At 42.9% G+C, this 21,234-nt stretch overlaps 1 protein-coding gene across 2 annotated transcripts in view; it reads right to left on the bottom strand.

Annotated features, from left to right (window-relative positions):
- Positions 1 to 410: 410 nt before the first annotated feature.
- Positions 411 to 21,234, bottom strand: part of fchsd2 (FCH and double SH3 domains 2) — a 68,554-nt gene continuing 47,730 nt past the window's right edge. Inside the window, exons 11-21 of one of the 2 annotated variants that reach the window (XM_080459383.1) lie at positions 19,054 to 19,170; positions 18,752 to 18,856; positions 12,265 to 12,354; positions 12,037 to 12,099; positions 6,153 to 6,287; positions 5,965 to 6,048; positions 5,673 to 5,850; positions 4,540 to 4,763; positions 3,266 to 3,458; positions 3,091 to 3,185; positions 411 to 2,699 (exon numbers count right to left, since the gene is read on the bottom strand). In XM_080459383.1, coding sequence (XP_080315509.1) covers positions 2,607 to 2,699; positions 3,091 to 3,185; positions 3,266 to 3,458; positions 4,540 to 4,763; positions 5,673 to 5,850; positions 5,965 to 6,048; positions 6,153 to 6,287; positions 12,037 to 12,099; positions 12,265 to 12,354; positions 18,752 to 18,856; positions 19,054 to 19,170 — 1,377 coding nt within the window. In that variant the 3' untranslated portion in view covers positions 411 to 2,606. The remainder of the gene's footprint in view (positions 2,700 to 3,090; positions 3,186 to 3,265; positions 3,459 to 4,539; positions 4,764 to 5,672; positions 5,851 to 5,964; positions 6,049 to 6,152; positions 6,288 to 12,036; positions 12,100 to 12,264; positions 12,355 to 18,751; positions 18,857 to 19,053; positions 19,171 to 21,234) is intronic. The other variant, XM_080459384.1, reaches the window with a different exon arrangement.

Genomic DNA, 21,234 nt, shown 5'->3' with positions numbered 1-21,234 from the left:
TTTCAAAACAGCCTGGATTCTCCTCAGTACGCCTGCACACAGGTTTCCAGAGAATTAACCATGAAATCCCAGAGAGACTCACATTAAGACACGTGAGCCACTAAAGACATTGATTGTCCAATTTAAAGCCAAATGGAGGCGACCGGCGTTACAAGGTGGAGAAGTCGTGTCTTTCCAACCTGTTTCAGTCTTAACGTATCACTGTGACAGCGTTGCTCGATGACTGCTGTAAAGACGTACATCGGCCCAAATAATATTCAAAATGGCTGATTCCTGCTCTGGGGTCGATACCGACGGTTGGGAAACTCACTTAAATGAGTTGAAAACTTACAAGTGGTGTGTAGAAAAGAGTTGGGAAAAGTCAAAGACAGACTCAATTAAAACTTCTTCTCTCTTTTTTTTTTTTTTTTATCACAAACAGCCAGGCCGTTCCCTAAAATAAAAAATAAAATAAAAAAATAACCCATTTACTCCATGTCCTCATTCCAAACATCCTTTTCTTTGTTTTCTCTATTTGTTTTTCTTTTTTTTTTCTTAAATAAAATCAAATGACTCCGTCCACAAACATTTCTGAAGAGTGGAGATATATTTTGAAGTATCCGTCCCACTGGAAAATTCCCCCCCAAAAAATCCCAAAGTGTCCATAAGATCAGAATGAAAACGAAGAACAACTCTGACATCTGCATTTGGTAAAAACGGTGATTTGTCGGAGTCCTTTCTGTTCGTGCTGATCCCAGGTGAAGGTACTGCTACTTCCCGGGGAAGGTACAAATAAATCAAAGTGCTACGCTGCCCGTTGGGCAAAGGGGATTTTTTAAAAGCTCGAGGAATACGTTTAGGAGGGGGCGGGGTTTATTAATGTTGTGTAAAAAAAACCCCAACAACACACATACATCAATCAGATTTGTACTCGGCTCCCGTTTGAATGTCATTAGCTCGCTCCGTCCATGTGATGCAGCTCCTCTATACACCTCACTCTGCTTGTGTGTTTTAGAAAAGTGACGAGGCAATCGCACAAATAATGTGGAACCGAAAAAAAAACAAAAAATAAAAAACGAACCTGTGAATGTGACAAATGTGACGTAAAGAAGGGAATATGTGAACTGAAGAATGTGAGAGGAGATTTGATCAGACGGGATAAACACTGTACATGTTCATTCTGTGCTCAGGAAAAAGGTGCTGAATACTCATCACGGCCCAAATCTTCCTCATTTGGAACAATTTTTTTTTTGTTTGTTTGTTGATGTCAGCACATAGTGAAATACTTTCATCGCCTATGAAAGCACCGGCGCACAGAACGAGGAGCGACACGCCCGCGAGGGTGTGCAGTATAATAGAACTATGCTTCCGCTGATTCACACTGACTGCCGATGGGCAGAACAGACGCGAGAGAAAAGAGGGAGAGACACCGAGGAGGTAGAGGAAGAGAGGTGAAGATTAGAAGGGGAGGGGGATCCAGCCTCCTTGGTCTCTTCTTTCAGCCCCTCCCCTCCCCCCGCCCCCCCCATCGGTCTCTCCTCCCAGCTCTCCTTCCTACTCTATTTACAATGCCCTTCCAGGATAAGATGAAGATTAAACTTCCACTACATATCAGACATGTTTTTTGTTTTTTTTGTTTGTTTTTTTTCCGCTCCCCCCCATTCAGCTGAGTTTAAGTCTATATGAAACGCTGTGCATAACATTCCTATGACAACAGTAATGTACTGTACTAATACACATTGAATACGTATGATGATAATGACTATATATGGTGAGGTCCAGGGGTCAGTTCATTCGGTTCAACCTCCACTGAAGACTGAAATACCATGAACTTGGCAAGTTTTCCCCCCGAGGTTTCGCTCATCAAGCTTACTTTAAAGAAGAAATGTATCCCGTTATTATTTTTTTTAACCTTAAAAAGGGTCATTAAAATAAAGTGAGTTATTATTCATATACACTGATCAGCCATAATGTCATGGCCTCACAGGCGCTGACCGCTGCAGATCAGGAATACCACACAATGCAGTTTTGTCGGAGCTCCGGCTCAGCCGTCAGTATTATCCCTGTCGAACCGGCTCAAATCCTCACGTTTGCTCACTTTTCTGCTTCTAATACATCAAACCTGGACGACAAAATGTTCAGTCTTGGCCTTATACCCGCACGACTTTAGGTTCAAGTGAGCTTAATGAGGGAGAATAAGAACAAAACTTGCCAAAGCCATCAGCACTTTTCCTCACCACACCCACTCTCCAGACATTCTTCCTCCTCGTCACCGCGCTCTGCTCGGCTGTCCAATGAGATGAGGTTATAAGGCAAGAATGGAGGGACAGCAGGAGGAGGGGGGTGGGGGTAAGGATGTGTGTGTGTGTGTGTGTGTGTAGAGGGAGGGGGGTGGAGAGCTGCTACTGCTGCACTTCATTAGGAAGATTATTTAATTGGATACTCTGCCGTCATCCTCCCTCTCTCCGCTCTCCTCCGAAACGCGCGGGTGAGAACCGGAAGGGTCGGCGTGGTTCGCTTGGGTTTCAGTCCAGCTTTTAACTTCAGTTCAAAGCGGTTCAGTTCCCCGACTCCTGTTTTTAATCGTCTCGCCTTCCATCCGAACCGCCGGCGAGCTCTTCTATCCGTCACACCAGCGTGATCTCCACCTCTTCCGTCTTGTCGCTCTTCTCCTGCTGTCGACGGGAGTGCTGCTTGGGTGGAGGAGGGGCTGCTCGCACCTGCGGCGGAGGAACACAAGAAACACTTGTGAAGTGAATCGACGATTCCATTCTTGTCTTTGTAGGTATTTAAGTTGTCCGGTAAATGAAGGCCGTCAATGTAACAGAGGCTGGAGCTCGTGGTGATTCCTCAGAAATAGACGAACAAACAAAAAGACATTTCACTAGCTACTGCACATAAAGGTTAGACTTAGTGATTGATCTCTAAGACAAAACATGGAGAATCACTTCAAACGACTTGTGATGATTTTCTGAAATGCAACAAAAACATTATTCTTATTAGAGAAATTAGTTGATTCATTTTCTGTAAATAATCAGTTTGGTGTTAAGAGTTCACAAAAATAATAATAACAATAATAAGGACACTTCTAGACCGACTTTGGACACTTACGGGTCGTAGTTTTCCCGGCCCGCTGTCCGGAGTGAAGCGCTGTGGCTGCGACTGAACAAATCCGGGAGATACTGGACTCCGGCCGGAGCGTTGATCTGCACAGCGAGGAGCAGAAATGTTAAAGCGAGACTCGGCGGTCGTCTTCCTCCTTTAGTGCGGCTGGTGTGCGTCTTACTGTGACTGGACAGCGGCCCTTTGTGTGACGAGGCGGGCAGCGGAGGCTTGTGCTCCCCGTTAAGCGCAGCCGAGGGTGAGCGAGGCAGGGGAGGCGGCGTGGAGGTCTCCGGGCTGGTGAAAGGGCTGATGGGAGGTTGGTCGTAGAGAGGAAGAGGTGGTAGAGAAGATGGCAACTTCAGAGATGGAGAGATCTGCAAGATACGACAGAAAGTTCAGAATTCTTAACCAAAGCACCAAGTCGTCTCGTCTCGTCCAGCATGTCCATGTCCCCCATTAGGACACAGTACAGATATTATTGATTTGAGAGTGAAGTCAGCGCTTTAAATATGATCAGATGAATTGACAGGAACTGAACCTAATCCATCAGAATTGCTGTGACGTCAAAGTAAAACGTGCAGAAGGTGTCAGGGAAAAAGTAATGCTACTTTTAAAAGAATACTGACGAGGGACACGCAAACAACTGTCTCATGCTATTAAACTGCGAGACAAGACAAGAAAATACAAACAACATATGATGAGGGAAACCGACATAAACACGCATGTGTGAATCTGAGTACAAAACCTCCCAGTATCAGATAATTGACTGCAATTACCAGAGCGTTGATTCATTTGTTTTTGCTCGAGGGCGATGAAACGAGGCGAATGCAAAGGTTTTACCTCCGTAACAGAGACGTGGCTTCAATTTATAGTCAAGAAAAATGTTATATTATCAATTATGTATCATCCACATGTTAAAGTTTGCTCGGGGAAAAAAAAGTACTAATAATCTTATTCCTGTATAGATTTTACAGAAACACAAGTTGACTTGTTTCCATAGCATCAAGACTAAAAGGCTTTAAAAGCGGCCGTGTTGCGTCTGCGCGCTCCGAGGAAGGGAGAGGCTGTATCCTTCCTGTTGCCGAGTCTCTAATGGGGCAGCACTCAGCGGCGCAGATAAGATGTTTTTTTTCTGTGATTGCAGTGCCGGGGGTTTTTTATCAGACTGCTGCAGGAACATGGCAGTTCTGATCCACTCTGTGAACTTTGGCCTGCTGACAGATTAACTGGACAACAAGCAGGAAGGGGTTTGGGGGGGGTGGGGGGGAGCAGACTCGGTCCCTGGTATTTCTGCCCTCAGGAAAGACTGATAAGAACGTATGTTGAGCTCAGCTCCGGAGTGTTTCTGAGTTATACCCAAATAGGAATAAAAGACCCCAGGAAGTGTCCGTGACTGCTTGTGCCATATGTGCAACCTCCAGACTCAAACCCTGCGTGCGCAGGTGCCACCCTTACCTGCGTGTCGCCCGCTCCTCCCCCGCCGCTCGTCTCCCCGTTCTCCGCGAGGTCTTCCACCAGCACCGAGGGGAAGACGCCCACCCGGCCGTTCAGCTCGCCCTCCCAGAAGCCGTCGTCCGTCTGCGTGTCGCGGCTCAGCAGGCGGATCACGGCTCCCTCGACGAAGGAGAGCTCCTCGTCCGCCTGGCCCTCGTAGTCATAAAGTGCACGGACAAACACCGCTGCGGAGAAAGACGGTGACCGCAAAGAGGCAGAAAACAATTAAATAATGTGCAGGAAGAACAATTTCTAAAACGGTTGTGGGGGTCAATCCCGTGGGGGATCGACGACCCGTCTGAGGTCGGCATTTCCTTTCCGCTTGAATGCAGGAAGCGTGTTTAGATGCAGTCTGGAGAGGTTGCCCGAATAAACGGGAGACCAAAAGACAGTTTAGGGTGGTGTTAATGCTCCACTGTTGCCCATTTCATTAAAACTTAGCTGCGGCGTCAGCCTCAGGTGTTTTCTCCTTGTCGGGTTTTACAACCACTTTGCTCGAGTTTCTCTTCCACTGAAACGGCAAACAGCTCGTCTAATTGCTAAATATATGGATAGGAAGGAAACCATGTGGGACAAAACTTAATAAACCCGCTCTAACATGGGATTTTTTTTTTTTATTAAATGCTGTTTTTACCGAACAGATGCTCACGCTTTTCAACCGTTTGTTCATTTTTGATGAATCTCAAAAGGTTCGCTAAATGAGCTTCCCTGATGCATTTCGCAATCGCTAACTACTTTGCAAAAAGCGGCGTTTTGCGCAGGTGGACTGCAGTGGAGCGTCCATACGTCCAGGTTCTATATCGCATTATCAAGGTCAGGCTGGCAGTTGGCCAGAGCTCATCCCAGCTATGACTGCGGGAGGAAACCTCGATGAAGAAACCTGCCCTCCTGGGAGAAAGGCCTTCAGGCAGAGGCTCCAACCAGGACTGTCATTGGAATGATGTGAGACAGAGAAATGCCTCGCTTAGTGGCACATAATAGCATTTTCATGAGAGAGAGAGAGAAAAACAACATATTCACACAGTTTAATTTACTCCTTTACGTCTGGCCTGTGGTCAGAGTATCACAGGGAATATCTCAGGAGGCGGACGTACTATTTGTGTCTCCGTTGATGCAGCCAGAGTGCAGCTCGGGCTCCGTCGAGTTCGACGACGTGTGCGATCGCGCGTCGAGTGTCGCCAGAGACTGGAGCATGCTCAGCAGACTGTTGGAGGTCGGGAACTGCAGGTATTTCTCAGGAACGTATCCTACTTGACCCGTCTTATTGCGTGCCTGCGGCAGAAGTCAAAGTAAATCCACGGTGAGCAGAGGGACAGACAGGCAACAGAGATAATGCAGGTTGCAAATATCAAACAGCAGCGTGGCTGATACGCGGTGTTTGGTCACCTTGACCCAGTCCTCCATGTCTCCATCCTCAATGACTTCCAACATCTCTTGTTCGTCAATGGTTAACTCGTCTGGTTGAGAGGCCTGTGGAAACACACAGTGTCCAGCACCGATGAAGCACAAATAAACAAGGGCTGAAGCCAGCAGAGAGCGACTGCGTGTACGAACGTGCATATCTGGCTGTGTACCTTGTAGGAGTACAATACTTTGCAGGTCAGCGGGTAGTTGCGGAGGGTTCCCGAGGGACTGGAGCTGCTGTCGTCGAAAACCTCCATGTTCTCTTCGCACTCTTCACCCTCCTCACGCTCCAAGTCCACTGTGCCCTTTACACACAACAACAAAGTCACAGACAGATAAAGTCAGAACCTCTGATGAGCACAAGGGGGGGGGGGGGGGGGGGCAGTATGGAAACAGAAAGAAATATACATTTATCCTGAATTTATCTGAATGAAGTCAATACAGATCAACATTTTCCAAAATGTGCAGAAAGCGAGTTGATTTAGATCAAAGAAGAGAGTCAAATTACACACTGAACTGCCACCATATCGTTCTCAGCTGACAGGCTTTTGCTGTGCTGCCGCCCCCGAGCCTTCACCCCCACTGCCTTCAGTTAGTTTAGTTTACTTTATTCTATCAACCTCTCACGCAAACCTGTGACGATTCCTCACCTGTCTATGTTTCTCTGTCCTGTCCGCGGCTCACCGACTCTACCGTAGCGTTTACAAACAGGTGTAGAGGGGCTAATGTTTCATGCGACGCCGCCCCTCCCGCTTTTGTTCCACGTGAATTTCACTGGCTTGTACCCATGTCATGTGATCCAGATCGTGGAAAGATCCATCACCCACAGCGAGCTGACCTCTCCAATAACAATAGAAAGACAGTACGTGTGTGTGTGTGTGTGTGTGTGTGTTTGCCTATCGCCAATTCATTGTGTTTAGTCATCAGATTTCTGTTGACAAAGTAAACTCCACACCAGCACAGATGTGTGTTTAGTATATGAGTTAATCTCCCGAGTCATAGTCGTGTACATAAGAAGCTTTTCTCTAGGGAAATGCCAGCTTCAGGTGTGGCCTTAAGGAATTCCAGAATTAAAAAAAGCTGGCAATACATTAGGGACATAAGTTTGCGTTGGAAAGACGGTTTGATGGAGCTTAGCGGGTGTAATGGTTAGACCCTGTTTAGTGTCATATTTCAGCAGAACAACTTGACTTGATCGGCTTAATTCCAAAGCTGCAATAATTTATCCTGATGGATGCAATGGTTTGTGAAACAGAGTTTTAATTTCTGAGTATGACACCTGAATTTATCTTTATGTATTTCTTGTTGTTCATTAAAACTGTATCCTGGCCTTCTGGTGGTTTTAAAATGTTCTAAATATCATAAATGGCCTTAAAGTTATAGTTATGAGAAGGATGCTATCAGATCCTGAGCGCGGTGCCTGGTTTGGCTATTCGAGGGTTTTCCTTTCTTTAAATTCGTAAATGTGATAAAAGTGTTGGTAATTTGATTCCTTCCCTTTTAACAGCATTTGAAGTGTTAAACTCATCATAGCAATTAAATGTTGCATTAAAACAGTGTCACATCTACCAAACTTTTAAGATAAAATAAAATTCTCCAGTTTCCGGTGTTAGACAGAAGAAACCCAGTGAGAATCAGTGCTGCCGGGGGTCACCGACACCGGGGGTCCCAGGGTCAGCAGACTTTAGCCCAACACTAAAACAAACACTGCATGAGAGGCAGCAACAGCTCCGCCTGCGTACCTTCACGGAGGAACTTCCCAAAGAGGTTTTTACATCTTTACATTTCTCGTTGGCAGTATTTCTGTCCGAGCGTACTGAGAGCTGTATACGGTTTGAACATCCACACAAAGCGAGAGTCTGTGACTGTCTGTCGTTATCTCAGGCTCTCTGTGAGGCGGGGAACTGCCTGTAGAGTGGCAGTACTTACACTTTTTAAGGGCAGTGATTTCAGACACACGTGTGGAATAAATAAAAGGGGACAACTTGATGTATGCACACTCCCAGATTTCCAGAGCTCGGTGGCTCACGCCGTATTTCTGGTGACAGCATATTTATTTGTATTGCCTCACTCAGATCCACTTTGTCGCGTTGATTTAAGAGTTGAGCCGCGCAGTCTGGTGCGCCGACTTCTCTCCATCCCTAAAGCAAAATGTGAGCGACGTGTATTTGAGTAATAACCCAATAAAGTCGCAGCGACGATACGTCTTGGTGTGTGTCCCGACGCAGCTGAGAGACAGGCCAGTGGCAGATTTTATTGGTCCCGGAGGTAATAACGGTGAAAAGTGATATTGTAATGTCGGCAGCGGCTGCCTGAAGGAGGTTTGCAGCTCGCTCTATTTCACACTCGTATTAATAAAAATAAGTGGAACGGCTGAAAAGCCTGCTCTGTACTCATTGTTTGTCTTATTATTCACAAACCAGCCAGCCTTTCTTCTTCCTATTGCTGCTCATCACTTCTTGACCTCTCTCTTTCTAATAGTCGAACTGCAGTTATTAATTCCCGCCGCCAGTTTTTTTTTTTTTCCTTTCTCCTCTCGTTTCCTTTTTGGCACCTTGTTAATATTAATCTCACAGTCTTTGCTGCTTTCAAGTCTCTCAAGGCTCCAGTACACCCCCAAATAAAACCAAATGCTGCTGAACTGCTGTCATATGCCTCGAAACTCCACGCAGCTCCTGTTCTGTTATTTTAATGACACCCACAGCAGACGGAAGGATTTCCAGCTCGAGCCCCCAAACTCATTAACCTAAAACAGGGTGAGACGAAATTAAATTGAATTCCCAGTTTGGTGAACTGTTCACAGAGCACTTGATTTGTGCATAATGGTTGTGAAACTAGTATTATTGGAACGTTTTTCCATCGAATTCAAAAATGTTTCACTTTCTGTATAAAACTATAAAATGTCTGATGACTCGTGCACTCATGGACATTTCCAACATCTGCGTCCAACACAACTCCAATAATCACATCTGGAGCTCTCGACTTCGATTAATTTTTTTTTTTCTTCCAGGTAGAACGAGAAATGAACAGAAATAAAATATCACAACGTGCTTTGAAATTCAGTCAAATGTCAGCTTTCTCTTGCTGACGACTTGCAGGTACTCAGAGCATTTCCCTTCATCTGTCGGCATTAAGACGGCTCAGCATTCGGTCTTGAAGCTATTTGTTTTGGTTATCTAATCATTCTTTTGCGGTATGCTGTGACCTTAATGTGGGTTCTCTGCTGTTTTTCACAATCCTGTAGTCTCTCTCACCTTTGCATCCAATTTTACTTCAGCATTATCACTCTCCTCTTTCTGCACACTCCCTCGCTCTGCCTCATCACACCTCCCTCCCTCCCTCCCCTCAACGGATTCTCACCTTCTTCTCTCATTCCTCAATAATTGTCTCGAACTCCCTCTTCATCCCCTCTACATTTAACTCCTCTCTCTCTCTCTGTTTCTCTCTCTCTCTCTCTCTCTCTCTCTCTCTCTCTCTCTCTCTTTCTTTGCTGTTCGCTGTTCGCTCCAATATTGTGTGATCAGAATGTAAAGTGCTTCCAATAGCAGACTGACTATGTTTAGTACTGATGTCACACGCACTCGCGAGCCAGGTCACAAACAAAACACAAACAATTGTATTACAGCTGCTCGTGTAACGGTAATGCAGAAATACTATCAAATTAGCTTTGTTTAAAAACCCTTGTTATGACTGCCTTTGTTTTGTGTGTGTGTGTGTGTGTGTGTGTGTGTGTGTGTGTGTGTGTGTGTGTGTGTGTGTGTGTGTGTGTGTGTGTGTGCGTGTGTGTGTGTGTTTTCTGTGGCCTCTGTGTGCTTCTCCAATCAACTATGTAAATAGGGCTGTGCCGTCCCCGACGACCTGATTGGCCAAATCCAGCAAGAACCAGGGTGCTTAAGGAGGAAGGACGACATCACCGGGTGGCAGTGGGTCAGAGGGGTGTGGCCATCATTCAAAGTGTTTCAACAGTGTGTACTTTGGTAAGCATTTTTCTCATGTTTATGTTCGACAGGGAGGGAAGACTGTTTATTTTGCTCTTTTGTTTGGTGGGTAAGTTGGACTTGTGACAGATCCGTGTGGCTTTGGTTACTTTGGAAGTAAAGCTCACTCTTGATTTGATTTATTAATCACCCCTGATTTGTTTGTTACGGTCTCTTTGTAAATAAATGGTCACTTTTTCACTGAGAAACTGTTTTGAGTGGCTGCTTGGACCGTTGAAGGATAAGATTTTATGTTGCGTTCCAGAAGCTCCTCGGCTGGGGCGTAACAACCATAAATGTAACTGATAGATCCATTTTATAGCATCTGGATCCCAACAGCAGTTACAATAATATCTGACCATGTAAATAACATTAAGACGTCCAACACTCAACTAGTAGGACATTCTCCTACACACTGAAAACCCTTCATCAAATGAAACTATTCATATTTGTATAAAAGCTAAAGAAAAATTACTAATAACACAATAAATCTCATTCGTCTTAATTTTTAGAAACCGAGCCTTGGCTATCCATACACTCACTTGTTTGTTAGGTAAACCAGCGAGACCGGTACCTGACTCTCAACAATGGAGGAACAAGATGTAGAAGCCAACATATCGATCTATTTAATAATGAATGAGCGTTGTGCAGGGCAGGAAAAGTAAGACTTGGCAGCCAAAAGTGGAAAGTGAGGGTGAAGCACTAGCTGGAGTTCACGTCATCGGCCTTGACATCAATACTGTCAGTACAAATTCTCATAAACATGAAGAAGCGGTGAAAAGGGCCTGAGAGCTGCTCTCAGTGTGCTGCTGCATTGGGGAGAAAAAAATAAATAAATTAAAAATAAAGGTCATGAAATAAAAACTGCAAGTTGTGTGCGAGCCGCATTAGTATTCCACTGTGGAAGTGGGTCGTTTTTTTAAGAGGTTGTAAATGGTGTGATAGACGATTAGGCAGCAGGACCGAGGTCAATTATCTCTCGATTTACATCGTTCAAAAAGTGATTTGTCAGGAGCACTATTCAGGCTGGATGGCTTTCACTTACAATGGAAGTATAGCAGTGAAAAATCCACGATTATCAGCTGCTATGTTAAGAAAAAAAAAACAAAAAACAAACACCTTGTTTAGAATGTGCTGAGCTGGCATGTTAGTGAAGAAGAAAACCTGCTGGGGAGAATGCAGTTGTGTCAAACACACACAATCCAGTGCTTTTATTCGAAGTGGCTCACAGTGCATGCAACACAGACTCATACGACTTAAAACTGTGTGCAGGTAATTCGTCTAGTTCACCCTGCAGGTGTGGGATTTACACTTTCCAGCCAAGTCAAGAACTACTTAATCATACTACTATTTGGTAGAACGAATGTTCTTGTTGCTGTTTGTCGTATTTGCTAAATTCACATGTTTAAAGGGCTCTGGTTTAAAAGACGTACCCAAAAGAGTCCCACATGTAGTTTGACGGAGTCAAGCAAAGGACAAAGAGCTTGGTTTTGCTATTTACGAAAAAATGAATCCAGGTGTTTTAAACAGTCTAAAGTCTAATTCCAAAGACTCGCCTGAAGAGTGAGACGTCAACTTCAGGAGTGTGGAAGTTTTCAAGTGTCAGATTCAGATTAAAGAACCCAAGTCTTACTTAAGAAGTATAGATCTGGCTAAAAGCAGCCAGGTAACTTGAAAGACTCCTGGTCGGGTTTAGAGAGTCTGTTCTAAACAGTCCAGATGTGTCCCAAAAAAAAAAAAAAAAATCCAGGTCCTCTGTTACAAATCTGATTTTAAGGGTCTGGGTCTACTTTAGAGAACCGGGGTGGATTTCAAAGAGTTCGGCACTCGTTCAACAAACAAGTTTTCTATTTTCCACTTTCTTGCAGAGGATGTTAAAGCGTCAGCCTTCATCATCTGAACTGACGGCAGTGAAAGTAACACCAGACTGTGACGCTCACAGCTTCTGCAGGTTTATTTATTCCTCCTGTTTTCACAGTTTATGAATAGACTTTCTCTTTTTGGAACGATTTGGTTTAATTCTGCTCGCTCGGCTGGAAGGCAGACACGCGGGCGGAGTGAGGGGGAAGTGTCTCACCGACAGTGAGGGATCGTGGGAAGTGTAGCTGGCCCAGCGTTCATTCTCCAGCTCCTCCATCACCTACAGCATGCAGAGAGTGAGGGGTGCAAAATACACATTTTTTTTTTTTTTTTAAAAGACGCTGTGTGTTGTTTTTTTTTTTTCTTATTTATTTGCATTTATTGTGAAACCTCAAACATACAGTTTGAAATGAAGTATTCATTCTGTATTTTTGCAGAGACAAACCTGGTTCATGGCGCTCTTCAACCAGGTATCCACAGACACGCCCACTTGCCGCAGAAGGTCCAGCCGAGCTTCAGCTTTCAACTTTATTGTCTTTGGAGAGAGAACCAAATTCCAGTGTTACAACACACACACTGCATTTCCCATATTCGCCTGTGAGAGAAAATTTACTTGGGTCTTATGTTTTCATCCCAGCGATGGAAACAAATATTCTAAACACAGACAATAAACACAATGAATCCCTTTATGCTTTGAAACCGATGAACTTCAGAGCAATTGACCATCCCATAGGAGATAATTGATTGTTTACAAAAGATGTTTGAATGGATGCAGAGGCCTGGACTACGAACCCCGATCAACACATCCAGGATCTCTCTCTGTTTCCTGGGTTGACTGATCCAGGTTATCAACTCGCTAGTTCAACCCAGACCTACGTGTGCGCGTTTACGTGAAAGGGGCGGAGTTTTCAGCGTCTGACGAATCACACACACGGAGAAATTCTGCAGCGCAGTTTACAGTTTACTGAAGGAGCCGTTATTCTCAGAGAATATGAAGAATTAAAACACATCCTCCAGCAGTTAAAAGCAACCCTGCTGCTGCGTCCAAAGCCAGAACATTCCTGACTTGTTAATGCCTGACTTCATGAGATTATAAGATATTAATTCATAGGCGATATAAACAGACGGCACACTTTATTACAGCTGAACTTCCTCACTGCTCTTCTTTTTGTTCTTATTTTCCATCGAGTTGCTGTGAGGTTGAGTTTCTCTTGTGTTTTGTGTTGGAATATTGATTCATCACCGCGACGGCACGAGTAGTTCTGCGTTCCATAAATTCATAGTTTCTGCAGTTCTGTCAGGTGTGATCATTAACCTCATTATTCCAGATCAACCGTCGAGGAGCTAAACAGACTTGGAACAAGTCAAGAATAAAAACATCCTTCAAAGGCTCAGTGACCAGGATTTATTTTATTATGTCTAAAAGATCGCTCTAAATTACTTTCTCCTCTCCGCTCAGCTGCAGCTCAGTGCTGAACCTGCCCACCAATCACCATCACTTAAGAATGGGCTGGTCATTTTCCAAGAGCTCTGATTGGTCAGGAGGCGGAGTTTATCGATAACATAACCTGCTCCGGAGCAGGTTAGACATTCAGGTAAGTTGCCGGGGTGATTTATCTCAGTGAGAAGTAAGCGAGCGTCGTAGTACGGACAACCTAGGGTTAATTCTTTAAGTTATCTTGATAAGAGAAAATCCAGCGTCGTAGTACAGGCCTCTGGAAGACATGGATTGAGTGGACGTGTTTACAAAAAGCTATAGAATACAAAGGCCTCTAATCCATCTATGTTTTTAAACTATCAGCACAGAAATGACCTTGATGTGAACTGAATTCAAACCGCGCATCGTGTTTAACGATTTGTCTGGAAGTTGCCTCCACAAGAAATCCTCAAAACTTGCTGAACTTTCTACTCATGAGCTGTGAGGACTACAATGTGCTGTGTACTTTCCTAATGAGACAATATGATGAGGCGTTCACCGCCAGAAAGGAACCCTTTTGAGATTTCCATTCTGCCTCCCCTCCTCAACTCTTTCATCTCTGATCCCCTCTTTCTTTCTTTCTTTCTCTCTTTTTTTCCTTGAAGCTTCCCACCATTTTCATCAATTTCCTCTTTCATTACCAGCGCATGTCCTTTCTCACTGATGCTGACAGGGCAGCCTGATAGCTGATAGCTCCATCCCACAGAGGCATGGAGGACAGACGGACAGACACGCTGGCAAAGACAGCCTCCCTCACTTTAATCGATGAAGAACCAAGCTGCTTCAGAGAATCCACCTTCTTTCAGTTTCCGTGAACAGCACACAGCAAACTCAGAAAAAAAAACAACTTGCTGTAGAACCATGAACACACCGGAATATTAATGAGTAAAAAAAAAAAAAAAACTATTGGCATTTACCCAGGCCCACAACTGTGCATAGGAAGAATTTCCTGCAGCACATCATTAGTTTAAGTCAATAAAGAAGACAGGAAGGAGTGTAAGTACAGATCGCTGGTAGGTACAGACAGTCGGGCTGAGCAGCTCCAATCAATACACCTCAGACTGAGAGAAGGGCGGACAGGAGACAGACAACAGGTAGGCAGGCAAAGAGATGCGGCAGAAAGTAAATTTAGCGGGGACTTTTGTTGCGACATGCTTTGTGAAAACGTAAAAAAAAAGAATCTAGACGCAGCACCCTGTATGATCTCCATTTGAAACTACAAACCAATATAAGAAGCTGTCGTCGCAGTTTCAATATAACAGGGCACCGTGGGATCCCTTTAAGATATTGGCTTTTAAAGTGTGGGGCAGAGGAATTTTGGGGGACACCATAGAGCTTCAGCTGGAAAAGCCCTGGGTGTCACGGGGATGCCTTTTCCAAACATGACTTTTCCCCTTTTATTTTGAAAACTTTCACGTTATTCAAACTTTAGTTTAATGAACTAAAGTGTAATATTTATGACAGTTGCAGACTGTAAATGAAGATTGCACTGATATACTGACTCAAGCTTGTAATCTGTACTATCTCCAGGCCTGTATCAAAGACTTTGGCAGTAACTGCTTCAAAATACACTTCTTACTGTAAACATTCATTGCTGATCTAAATAAAATCCAGGCTCCAGCAGGTGTTTTTAAGGCCCGACATGTTTTTTTTTTTTTTTTACAAAGACGTAAACATTCAAATGTAGATTTTAAAATGTGTCCAGATTTTGGGTAAACTCTTCCAAATGCAATTGTGCTCATAGTTCGGTTTGCTCTGATGCAAATGTGTGTGAGAGTAACGACCTGCTCCCTGTCTCCTCGCCGTGAATAAATGAGGCCAGATTGTCGAGCGGAGCCAGTTTGAGAAAGCAGCTCTCGACAGCTCAGTGTGGAGAAAAGCTTCCCGCCTCAGCTGCTCCCACTCCCACCGCTTCAAAAAGCTTGTAGGAATGAAGGGAGCTGCAAACGTGTCTGAATTTATCAAAAATAATAGTTGCAACTTACAATGTAAAAAGCGACAACAGATACACTGATCGGCAGTAAAGTGCAGTTTTGGACCACAGAAATATAGAAACAGTCGCCGTTATTCACGTCTCCTGATCACTTGGAATAAAACCACCAAACAGAGCCAGATCTTGTTGGATTGAACAAGTGTTTTTTTTAATAAGTTTAAGTATGTGCCATCGGGAATTCAAGAGATTAGAAATATAGCTAAAACCGCACTGATCTTTAAAACTAAAGAGTTATTCAGAACAGATTATCCTTTTTAATTCTTTGCAAATGTATCCATTTCTCCTTATGCTTTATTCCGTTTGGATCTTTAATGCTAGAATAAGCTCAAACAGAGCAGTGGCGATAGAGCCCAGAGCATCATAATTTATCAAATTGTTTTTTTAAATAAAACATAAAACACTTTTCATTTGTTGATATGACAGTGTTGCATTGTATCGACACATAATTCCCTCGTATCTCTTTGCCTTGCTGTGAAATTTAATCACGTTATTAACCATTAAAGTAATTTCATAGACACATATACACAGAGTCGTGTTTCACTCTTCCACAGACTTTCAGCCAGCGCTCAGCCGGAGGCCATAAAACCAACGCGGCACTTGTAGAGCTGAGAAGACGTACGGTGGCTCTGCCAGTATCATCGATTCTATTCGAACACGGAGGAAAAAAGAAGATTCCTATAAAGATCGAGGGGTGTATTATTGATCCCAGCAAAACAGATTTGATGCAATAAAACATTCATGCTGTGTAGTATCCTCTTGTTTACTTCCTGACTCGACAACGGAAAACTGTCTTAAGGTAGTAAACGAAGAGTTAAAAGTCTGTTCCCCAAAGTACAATCTACATCGGCAATTCCATTTCCTCAAAGGGTCACATATAAAAGCAGGACTGCTGTGAAGGCCTGAGCTTCGAATTGATCATAAATCTGTTCAATATTAATATATCTTATTATAAAGAGCAGCGTGTTCAGTAGCGTCAATATTCACCTGTGAGTACTTTGATGACTTTTTAACATTCTGCATAAACATCTCGAGTTTTGAGCAGTTGTGGGGGAGGTTGATGAGCTTTGTCAAGCTCTGTGCATAAACTCAGTATGTTTTTAAGCACATCATAGACACGTAGGCTCTCAATTTCCAACTCTTTGTATTAGTGTGAACACGTAGTACACGGTTGAAAAACAGATGTACTTTTATTTGCTGATGAAAACGTTGTGATCATTCAAAACTCTTAAAGAGATTACACAAGTAAATGAAACCTGAAATACACACACATACACACACACACACACATACTTGCTGCCACTGCAGTGGACACTGTTCACTGTTCTAGTCTCGCTGAGTTTTCATGCAGACTTTCACACACATGGACAAATTACAGCAATTCCAAGGCTTCCTGCATTGTATATATGTTTACTCTATACATATTGCACACTCAGGGTCATATCCTTTTGGACTATTGCACATATAGTTGCACTGTTTCTCCAGTCTATATTGTTTTTTGTTGTTATTTCTATTCTATTTTATTGAATTATTTCTTATTTTTATTCTATTGGGTGAATTACATACTGAGAGATTTCGATTTCTCCTGTGCGTCTTGCATGTGCAGCAGAAACTGACACTAAAGCTCAGTTTGACTTGATCATTTCCTTACTTACAAGTTAAAGTGTGATCAATCTTAATACAGCATTGTCATTCGAGCCACTCAGTGGGGTGATTAAGAACTCTGCCTCAAATAAATAGGAAAGTGATTTTTTTTTCTTCTTCTCACAGATTCACTTGCTGTTTGGCAGGCCGTGAACAACGACCACACTTTTAGCGCACACCTCATATACTCAAACTCAGCCGTACATCACAGGTTATTAAAGACGCTTTCAACACCAATTCAAGCAAATATAAAAGACAGCTCATGAGGCCAAATAGATATCAATTTTTCTCTGTCGTTCTTGTTTCAGAAATGCTGTCTCTGATAGTATTGGACTACCACCAAGTAGACAGTCGTTGTCTATATTCTACAAAGGATTCTTTTTTTTCGTAGAACAAACACAATAGAGGTATACCAAAATATACTTTAGTCTGACAAATAAAATATGATAAAACATACCATTTGTATCGCAAAATCTACTTTTAAGTGTAACAATGGGCTGAAACTACTTCTGCCAGAGGCTTGATGGAATGAACATTAGAGACGTGAACATAGATGTGAAGACATAGATAGAAGACAGAGCCTTCATTATCCAGATAATGCTGTAATCAAACCGACATAATGTCTTTTGTCCTGCCTCTGCTCTCTTTGTGTTTCTGTGATAGGAGCTGTGTGATGAAGCCATTTGTATCAAATGAGCCCATAAAATATTCATCATCACAGTCAAGGTAATGCTGGCCTGGAAGAGTGAAGAGGAGCAGATGGAAGGGGCGAGAGAGAGAGAGAGAGAGAGAGAGAGAGAGAGAGAGAGAGAGAGAGAGAGAGAGAGAGAGAATATGCTGACATGTCTGCACTTTGCAAAGAGAAATATTTAAAATTATATTGACTACGAAGTCATTAAATCATCACTTTTTTATGTTACATGGAAATAATCTGCTAAATTGAGAAAGATTCAACAAGACATTTAATCAGAAAAAAAAAAAGTTTTTGACCAAATCAGACAGCAGGGGGTGCCAAATATAGAATAAAAAAAAAAAAAGATGACAAGAAAAGTGGTGCACAGGCAAAGAGGCAATGTCAAACTGCTGAAAGACAGAAATAAAGAGAGAGACTTTTGAACGGAGAGCTGAAGGAGTAGATGATGCAGTGGCCTCGTTCAGTGTGTGACACATTGAATCTGTGTGAATCAATACATAAATGAGAGATTTATGAACTGGTGGGACGGCTGAGGATCAGGAAAGAAAAAAAGAAAAAGGTGTGAAAGGAAAAGTGAAAAGAGAGACTGGTGAAGAAAAAAAAAGACTGTGGAAGAGAAAAAAAAAGAAATGTGAGGGAGCGCGAAGTTGAGGAAAATTTGAGCCGATACTTCGATAATGAAGAAAAATGTAACCGTATGAATACAGTGCGTTAGAATGTCTACAATATAGAGTACAAATGCAGAGAAACTCAATTCATCATGTGGGTATCAGGGACGAGGGAATGAGAATTTTCTTTTCTTTCACTGAACAACTGCAACTGTTTTTATGTGAGGGTACAAAACAAAGAAGGATTGCTTAACGACTGTGCAGCGAGCAGCAGCATCACCTCAGGAGAAAGTTCGGCTTAATGCTCCTCTGAAGTTACAGCCGAGCAACATCCGCAAAGTGTGTTTACAACGATGGGAAACATTTACCAGCCGCGCTTCAAGAAGATGAAAATATGTGTTTAGACTGAGAGAGGGAAACGCAGCATCCAGATGATACAAACATGGAAAGAACATACAGTCACACACACACACACACAGGCAGAGAAAATAGCAGGTGTTGACAATGTGACTCACAGACCTCGGATTTGCGCATGTTTTCTTTGGTGTCTTCTATCTTCAGCTCGAGATCCAGTCTGCCCTGATCCGTGGGAGGCAAGCCGTGACTCTCACATTCCTCCAGCGACTGAAAACGACACACATGCAAACACATAAAACAAAATACAAATAAAGCCCGCGTGTATTTCAAAATCCACTTCACTTTTTTTTGGCACATTAAGGTTCTGAAATTGGTTTTAAGGGTGTGTGTGTGTGTGTGTGTGTGTGTGTGTGTGTGTGTGTGTGTGTGTGTGTGTGTGTGTGTGTGTGTGTAGTCACTCTTACTCTCTTGCAGTGAATAATATTCTTGTGCTCTCTGGCCACTCTGGTTGCCCACTTCCTGGCCTCCTTGTTCAGACTGTGCTCCTCTGTGGTCCCCGACTCCGACTCCAGCTGACGGCTCTAATACAGGCACACACACACACACACACACACACACACACACACACACACACACACACACACACACACACACACACACACACACACACACACACACACACACACACACAGACACACACACACACCGACGTCATCACAGCAGGAAGACACACATCAGTGCAGTGTAAACATTCCCCGGTGTGTGATATGCTAAAACTATTAATTAACACATAACATGAAAAAAAAATAAAAATGTGTGACAGTGATTGTTTTATGCTGAAGAGTTTTACTGTTATCATCTTAGAACTAAACAGTTGATATCAAAACCATGCACGCAAAGACCATGAGTGTGGAAAAAATGTGAACAAGTGTCCATAATATACAGTCTTCTCAAGTATTTAAGTGTGACTTGTTAAATGTTGCAGTTGATCTTAGGGTTAAAAACACAGTTGTGGTGGTAAAGATAAGAAAGCCGGGACTGCATGGGTCAATAGGAAAAACTCCAGAAAGTGACGCATGTTATCTATGTGGCAAATTGTCTTCATATTTTGAATATCGCTTCCGAGTTTAACTACCACTTCCCACGGCCAGATATAACAACATTTAAACTGTGTTTCTTGAAGGCTTTCATTTCCATGTTTCGTGCAATTGAACTAATTTCACATATTGGACTTATTTTATGTTTCCCAGCACTTTGATCATTGGTTTGACGTGGGCTGGGAATGGTACTGAAATAACGACGTCACATACTTTCACGCTTCAATTACAATTTGATGACCGTTTTTAAATACCACTGAAAATAGTAGTATCTCAAGACCGTTTTTGGAGAGATCCCAAAAGAAAAACAATTATGACTGAATATGGATCACAGAGGGATGGAATTACAAATCTTTCCAAAATAATTACATCAGTACTTCCATGGTAATGCCGTGTGAGAAACGTTGATTCCCATAGCTTCATAACAAAAGCACACAGTCAAGGTAAATATCCACCATATTTTAATTGCATCCTTTTGTGTATGTTATATCTATTAATTATATGTGGAATTAGTCACAATAGGGTATGAATCTGGTTAAGTATAGGTGTGAAACAAAGAGTATTACACAGGAGATCCAGAGCTTAATTACATTTGGGTAAAGGAGAATGGCGAGGAGAAAGAAAAGGAGACTGAAACACTCTCCGTTAAGCAACATATGACGGAGGCAGCCCTGCTAAGTTATGACATAACAGTTTGCTAAAAAGTCTATAAATAATTCCAGAATGTGAAACATTGCACCTCAATGGAGAAAATGTGAACAGTAGTACACAAATGTACCTTTTATAATTTGTGTGTAACATTTAAATGAGTACCAGTGGTGCTGCTGGTTTAGACTGGTCATCCTGTGAGGCGGGTTTATGTTTATTATGAAAACATGTTGGTAAGCAACGAGAAAAAAAATCTAAATTAGAAATTGTCAGATGGCAATCCAATGATGTAAACAAATCGCAGGGAGTGAAATCAAACTTGTCTGGGTGAATGGGGAGTGTGAAATACTGTATGCTGAGGTTAAACGTCTCATGACGAGGCTCAAGCGTATATCAGATTCCCTCTTGTTTTTTTCCACATTATAAGATAGCATTCATTAGTAAAAAGCAAAACACTTAACATCCTAGTTAGATGGAAATCGAGTCTTTAAAGTCTGCAGCTGTTCCACTCACGATTTTACACCATAGTACATTTCGCTATTTGAATTTTTCTCTAAATTGAATGTTTCAATAAAACAAATGCTCCTCTTATTTATTTTTTCCCATGCTCTCTCACTTCCCGAGCCCACGCTCCGAAATCCACTGGGACAGACTGAAAGTTGTTCGCCGTCACTGCTTTGTTGGCCCTTCCCTTCATGTTACTGTTAAACGAAACCGTCTACAGCAGCTTGAACCAGTGACGACTGAGGAGGCCGCTGGTGTCTGTTCTGACGCGGGTTTGTTTAATTTCACACGATCTAATCTTTCTTTCTGTCTCCACAGCTTGCAGAGGCATACCGCTGCTTTGACTAAGATAATAAATCACCTTGAACAACACCTGTATCGCACTTTAGTCACGGC

Source organism: Lipophrys pholis (assembly GCF_963383615.2).
Source record: "Lipophrys pholis genome assembly, chromosome: 3".
Classification (NCBI taxonomy): domain Eukaryota; kingdom Metazoa; phylum Chordata; class Actinopteri; order Blenniiformes; family Blenniidae; genus Lipophrys; species Lipophrys pholis.
Note: the sequence above shows the minus strand (reverse complement) of the source record. Positions and strands in the feature narration are given on the sequence as shown.